Source organism: Hypomesus nipponensis, chromosome 17 (assembly GCF_054491055.1).
Source record: "Hypomesus nipponensis isolate SF chromosome 17, ASM5449105v1, whole genome shotgun sequence".
NCBI classification, from domain to species: domain Eukaryota; kingdom Metazoa; phylum Chordata; class Actinopteri; order Osmeriformes; family Osmeridae; genus Hypomesus; species Hypomesus nipponensis.
In genome coordinates, this window is record NC_140377.1 from 14,584,994 (window position 1) to 14,592,626 (window position 7,633).

General features: G+C 38.8%; 1 protein-coding gene across 1 annotated transcript in view; it reads left to right on the forward strand.

Moving 5' to 3' along the window:
• Positions 1 to 4,176, forward strand: part of ankrd40 (ankyrin repeat domain 40) — a 58,230-nt gene extending 54,054 nt beyond the window's left edge. Inside the window, exon 5 of the mRNA XM_084678799.1 lies at positions 1,279 to 4,176. Within this exon, the coding sequence (XP_084534925.1) occupies positions 1,279 to 1,422 (144 nt within the window). The 3' untranslated portion in view covers positions 1,423 to 4,176. The remainder of the gene's footprint in view (positions 1 to 1,278) is intronic.
• Positions 4,177 to 7,633: the final 3,457 nt, after the last annotated feature.

The following is a 7,633-nucleotide window of genomic DNA, read 5'->3' on the forward strand; positions in this document are numbered from 1 at the left end:
GACTTTTCAACTTTCTACCTCTTATATTTGAATTAATATAAATCAATATTCATAATATTTTTTACATGGTTTTCCATTGAGTTTTTTTCCAAATCCTCTCAATCCTCTTAAACTTCTTCAACTTTCAAATCCTTCTTCCTCTATCTTTTAGCTACAGCCACCACTTCATTGCGTGTTCTTTGGGAAAGTATGCTTGAATTTTCCAAACAATGTCTGGACTGTCTGTACTAGATTGTGGCTAGTCTGGTTTGTTATACGTTTTGGAATTTGCAAAGGCAGCTCGGGTTTAAAGATTAGAGAGACCGCAGATAGATTGCGGCTGGTCTGGTTTTTTGTATTGTTGTTATTGATTTAATGTAAAGCACATTGAGCTGCAATTTGTGTATGAAATGTGCTATATAAGGGAGTCAGGGAGGAGTTAGGAGTCAGGTGGGAGTCAGGTGGCTGAGCGGTTAGGGAATCGGGCTAGTAATTAGAAGGTTGCTGGTTCGATTCCCGGCCGTGCAAAATGACGTTGGGTCCTTGGGCAAGGCACTTCACCCTACTTGTCTCGGGGGGAATGTCCCTGTACTTACTGTAAGTCGCTCTGGATAAGAGCGTCTGCTAAATGACTAAATGTCATATAAATAAAGTATAATGTATGATTTGTGCTGTGCTGTACCCCCTTGCATTCTTGTGTGTGTTTGTGTACTTAATAATTTATTGTATTTCTGCCTATGCAATAATATATATATATTTTCACTCAAGTATGCTTGAATTTGAAATTTTAGATATTCACAATATTTTCAAATTTTACATAGTCAAAATTATTGCTATATTATCTCTAATATTCAATATATCGCCCAGCCCTATTTCAAAGCAGAACTTATTTGCATTTTTCTGAGATTTGGAACTGCACACTGTTTTTTTAAAGGAGATGGCAGGAAATTATAAAATGGAGCTGTGGTTCAAAGAAATGCCACTCATCCAGTTTTGAGAAAGGCTGCTGTCATATCGTGTTATCTATAATGAACTAGCATCTCTTGTTTTATAGATTCAAATACATTTCTTCCAGCTCTTATTTCCACGCTCCCTGACTAATATACAAACAACATGCAGCATGCAAAACTCCCCACATTATAATTTGCATTCATCCAGACTCCATTTTAGACTGCTCCTGACTCAAGCATAACACTGGTCTTCTGTCATTCTTCAGCATTCTTGCATGTCATTTCTGAAACAAAATGGTTCCTTGTGTCCACAATAAGTTTGACTGAGTGTTACTTTGATGTCCCACAGGACAAAGACGTGGCCCGGCTGCAGGACTTCCAGGAGCTGGAGGTAGTCCTGGAGAAGGCAGAGGGCCTGTCCCTGTTCTCTGCGGCTGGCAGTCTCACAGACAGACCCTGTTACAACATGAAGGCTTCGAGGCTCACCTATTAGAGCCCCGGTCGCTCACTTCAGCATGGATTGGCAGAGTAACCGCCTACCACACATTCTGAGGCCCACCCAAAGTCTGAGTGCCCCAGAATTGCAGTGGTTCTTAATTCGATGTTCATTCAGTTTGTCCCAGTTCGGTGTTTCTTGGACAACATTATTGGATTTGTTTTCCCAAATGTTCCTGTTCTAGATCTTGTCCACCTCCTCCTCTCTTTCCTTCCCTTTTTTCACAACGGTCCGTGTAGGGTCCGTGTAACTAACCAGAGCTAACACATTACTCTAGCATGATGTCCTCAGTAATGCACAGAAAAATGTGGAACCCTATCTTTCTCTTTTCCCTCTCTCCCTATGTCCATCTCTCTCTCTTATGTCAATCTCTCTACCCCTGTACTTCGAGACCCAGTGGAAGATGTGACAGAGGTTTATTGTCTTGTCTTCCATTTTGGATGGACTTAATGGCCGTGCATTAACCATATATGGGCGTTTAGGTAACCATCCAACGACTATAATCATGGATGAGGGGAATATGGCTCTCGCAATGTTCTCCAGCCACTCTACGAAGGTCTGCTGTGTAATACCACATTGTCGCACTGCAGCCTCACAGAGCAACATCTTATACCAACGCCTGCTTCAGAGTTCATCACAGATGAGGAAGTTCCTACGAGCATCCCCACACTCACGTAATACTAGACGGGTTTTGTCCAAAAAAGTGGAATCAATATTAATGGTCATGGAGAAGTAAAAAAAAACGTTCACACTTTTATTTTGTTCATAACCAGTTTAGCAGTCTTATTTTAGGCTCAGTGGTTCAATTGAGCGGTTTATGGATCCACTGCCGTTGCATAGAGGTGTGATTAGAATAGTAGGAGCAGGAACTTTGGACAGGGTCTTACCAGCTGGCACTCAACTGTCATTCATTAAGTGGGACCTTAATAACTGCTGTGTTGCCACACAAATGGTAAAGCTTTTATTCCTTCTGTACCAATGCTATGACATAAGTTAACTACTTGACAGATAACTTAGTTGCCACCACAGACATAAAGTATGAAAATTAACCCTAAACACTGGAGTAGAAAGCATTGCTTCTGCTCAGCTTTTTTTTACCTTGTTTATTTGGCAAAAGGTGTATGTTAGGGGGTTATCTTAATCAGACCAAAACTAGTTCATACTTTCGGCAGTTTGTTTGGCTTTCAATGTACCCAAGTGTCCCTTTTGACAACAGCTTTTTGGTATAACACTGAAATACTGTCAACTGTAAATTTAGTTTTATAAATAAAGTGTAAAGTTAAAACCACTTCAATGCACTTTAGGATTATTAAAGTCCCAGCAAAAGGGGCGGTTGAGTTTTTAAGCCTAAAGATCGTCAAGCCCTCCCAATTGAATACTTTAGTTTACATACTTCCAATAACTGTCTAAACCAAAAACAAGCATATAGCCAGCGAGAGTTTCCTGAAGTCTGTCAATTGTACACCAGATCTTTGCTGTAGAACTTTATTTTGAGTCTGAGAAGGAACAGAAATGTCATATTTGGTATACCTGATGATTGTTTGAGTGCTTCTGCAACAATTCCAAACTTTCCCTGAAAGTCATCCAGTGTGTCAATTAGAATTTATATTGTGATGCGAAAATATTTTGGCAGTCAATACATAACATTAATTTAGAGACTAGAGGTCAAGATGTCAAAACACTATTGCTCAGTTATGTTTGGCAGTTTAAATCTGATGATACTGCATTTTTGTAAAGCTATGATGTTTGCTACTTTATTCCATGTTGGTAATAAGTGTGTCCACTAGAAATGCCGGGTCTTTGAACCTGAGAATTGAGAAGGCTAGGATGTTAAGAGACAATGGGTGAGGAAGCTACTCACAGGCCACTGTGTTCATTTGTACTAAGCTGTAAGCCAAGATTTGTAGCCTCAATGTTGATAGAAAATGCTTTATGCTGCTGTATACACATGAACTTCTAGGGAGAACAACTCTAATATTTGCTCCAGGCTGGTTTACTTTGAGTTGAACTAAGTTGAAGTTAAAAGTGTAGTAAGTGCCCCATTACATAAATCCTATGTACAATCAACAGTTGATAAGAAGGCAGAAATGTGTTTACAGTTTTAGTGGATACCTAAAGCTCTGACTGTATTAGTGATATGGTTATAGATTTTTATTGATTTGTATTTTTTAAACAAGCTAGGCCTATATCTTCAGTTGTTATCAAGTGTTAACAGTATATGGAAGTTTGTCAGAATGGGGGGTGGGTTCAGAAGGCATATATTGCACAGATTTCGGCTGTGGGGGAATTAGTTAAGTGTGTTCAGGAAGTAGTTAAAGACAAGGAATAGGACTGGGTGGGGCGTTGTTTTGTGTTCCTAACCATTTTGAGTGCTTTATGAAATGAGGAGTATGTGCAGAAGATTGTGCTTGGTTGAAGAAACTGGATAATGACGAAATGCCTCTGGCCATTTTGTGCCCAATGTTTAAGAGCGTGACCAGTGTTGGGATTCTCCTCTCTTTCTTCCTGGTTGTGTGAAAACTCAACGTTGTACTGATTGATTGATTGATTGATTGATTGATTGATTGATTGATCGATTGATCGATCGTGTTCTAGAGAGAGAATACAGTTTGACTTAACCTATGCATTCAGAGTCTGATATTTTTATATGTGCTGTGTACCTTTGATAAATTACTTAGGCACTGTTTAACCTGTGTTTGGTTTTGGAGACCTGTATCTGTTCTTTGATAAAGCATGGTGAATAACTTTGAACATTCTTTCTTGTTCTTTGAAAGTGACATTTGTTGTGGTTTTGAAGGATAGTTATATGGGGGGTGTTTCAAAAAGCAGGGTTAACATACTCTGAGTTCAAATTACAACTCTGCGTTGACTGACTCAAACTCAAAGTTGACAGTTTCACAACAGTTCGTAAAAATGTGGTCAGTCAACTTGGAGTCGAATTAATCCTGAGTAAAGCTTGCAAACTAGGATATATAATGCCCTCATCAATGGAACACAGTTAACACTATACATCATGGCAAAAGGAGAAAAAAAGGAGATAAAAGACTTGAACGCCTATTTCTCCCCAGTGAAATTAGAAATATTGATGACAATATTTAATAAAGAAAAAAACAATGCCATAGCAACAGCCAGTGGTGGACTCAGAGGAGCGGTCACCCAGCCTGATGCCCCCCGTGAGCAAAATTGTCCTCTTGGATGCCCATATGGTAGATTAAGCATGTTAAAGGGTCCTGTACAGTGGCCCAGTGTGCAAGAAAATGTGATAAAGTGCTTTCTAGGCTGCCTTACCAGTGGAGAAAACATGATGCAGTGCCCTCAAGGTACCCTACCAGTGGAGAGAACACAATGCAGTACCCTCTAGGCCTTGGGTGCCCTATCAGTGGAGAAAACATGCATCTTATTTTGACTCAATCATAAAAACGAAGAGTCCAATGTATTGTATTACATGAAGCTTTTTTGGAAAATATTGGCACGCACAGATTTACTGTTGATGTCCCTGCCCAAGCTGATATCAAACTGTACATATATTGGGTAAAGCAAGGGAAGTTCACTGTACACTTGTACACTTCTTGTGTACAATACACAAGCTTGGAAGAAGAAAAAAACGTGATGAGTAGCCACTGATGGGCCTGTGCCTCAGTAGAGCTTTATGTCTAGCAATGCCCCTGTACCCCACCATATGCAGCTAGTGACCTTTACATTTTGTTCGCCCCTGCCCCTCAGATAGCCAGAGTCTGCCACTGGCAGTAGCAAAAGAACCTGAGTTGACGTGGCAGCAGGGGTGCAGAGGGACTTTTTGAACTGGGGGACCAATGTCAGCAAATGATTCCAATTCAATTAATTATTTTGTGTAATGTAATATATATGTATATACATATATACAGTACATATATATATGCAATGTTTATTGCAGCTTCAGTATATGAAGCTGCAATAAACATTAGTATGTCAATCACGCACCAAAACTTCATTCCCTCTGCAAATGTTTTATTTAAACATTTGCTGATCTCAGCAGGATGTAAATTATTACAAATATAACAATGTGTATGTAAACAGTATAAAGTATAAACACTTAAACAATAGAATTACATAAATAAGAATAAGTATAGCCTCCATAGCATGAAATGTGAAATGAAATTTACACTTAAATTAAATATTCGTAATTCCCTCTGCAAGTATGACTTTTCTTTGTAATTGTCTTTCCAATAACAAACTAAATTAATCTAGAAAAAAAAAAAAATCCCACTGCAGCCAAACAAATTTACCCTCTAGAAGCAGACTCAATAGGTCCCAAATACATCTCTCCTCCTTTCATTTCCCTGAAGATATTGCTGGGCTGTCTGTCTTGTCTGTCCAGTTTGTCATGTCTGTCTTTGTGAATATGGCACACAGCAATGCCATTGAGCCTTTTTTGTGTCATGGTTGATCGCAAACAATAGGTTAATGAAAGGGAGTGAGCCAAACATTTCAATTTTAAGCGGCCAAACGAACAGGGCTACTAACGTCATCTCCATGACAACCAGGAAGACGCCAAGCCTAAAAGCACAAACGCCGGCTCCAAAAATACTTCAATAAACAATACACATTTTCTTTCCAAAAGTGTTGTAGTACTTTTGTGTGGCCAACGTTACACACGCTAACATTGCCTAATCAGCTGTGCAGTTATGAACTGATGCTTGTCGCCTTACGTAAGGAGAGTAGTGGGGATGGATCGGGGTCACTAGGAATCTGGAGGGACCTGTCTCCCCCGTCCCTAGTGCCATCTGCGCACATGCGTGGCAGAAGATTGCTGATCGAGTCAACGCAAAGTATAATTTGGAGAGAATTATTTATTTTTTTTGACTGTTCCATTTACTCAATATTTATATGTGTGTGTGCGCATTTAAACAAATATATATTTAGGTGAAACCCAACAGGCACTAAACGCACTTGGCAGCAACTGAAGATAAAACACAAAAATATAATTGAAACCGCTGTGGTATGCTTACAATACAAGCAATTGTGATGTTATTGAGCTTTATTAAACAGCATTCAGTGGCTATATTTTCTGAGCAAAACCTTTTTTATTTGTCAGCCATCTCCAAAGTGCCAGTATGTTATTTTGTCAGTTTGAAATGTGTAAATACTTCTATACATACCAGTCTCAAAATGAGTGTTTTACTGGCCATGTTCAAATTTCACATCCAATACAGCCAAAAGGAAAAAGGCTGTTAAAAGGACATTCCATGTCTGACACATTCAGATAGCAAGTTTCAGTTAAAGAGTAGGACAAACAGGGTTAGTTTAATAAAACCTGCTAGATTGCTAGCAGGAGTAGGTTAGCTTCTCGGAGTATATTGCCATCATAACTGACTCAGAGAAACTTCAGAACTACCTCTTTGATACCATAAACCCAGAGCTTCCATCAATTCTAAGTGAACTATTTCAAGTTTTCTCTAAAACCCCCCCATTTAGTCCAACTCTTCTAAGAGCCAGCAGAGGGAGTAGTAAAGCCAATATTGATGTTACATCGAGATTACATGTATACTTTAGAGAAGTTATCTTCAACCAGGGCCCACTGTCCTGTATGTTTCAGATATGTTCATGCTGCAATACAATTTATTCAAATGAAAGGTCGTTATCAGGCTTCTGAAACTGCAAGTGGCAGCTCGGATCTAAGACGGATTCGAGAGACCGCAGATAGAGTGCGGCTAGTTAGATCAACACTTGTATTATTGTTTTTGTTGATTTTATGTAAAGCACTTTGAGCTGCAATTCTTGTATGAAAAGTGCTATATAAATCAAGTCTTACTTACTTCTGAGTTTGATAATGACCCATTCAAAATCAGGTGTACTGGGGCAGGGAAATATCTAAAACATACAGGACAGTGGGCCCTGAGGACTAGGGTTGAAGACCACAGTTTTATAGTCTAAAAATGTTTTACCCAAAAAGGTTCTTGCCTTAACTATATAGATGTGTTCATATAGCAGACACATTTATCCAAAGTGAGGTACAATTATGTATCAATGTATTAAGTACAGTAGATGATTAAGTATAACAACCATACAGTTATTTGTATGTTCTATGCAATATATTTGCATTTCATATGGGACGTGTGAAATAATTCCATAAGTATTAACTTTCTAAATTAGTTAATTTCACATCACAGTATTCAACTGTGTACTGTTGTTGAATCATGATCACCTCAGCAAACATCAGCATGTCTGT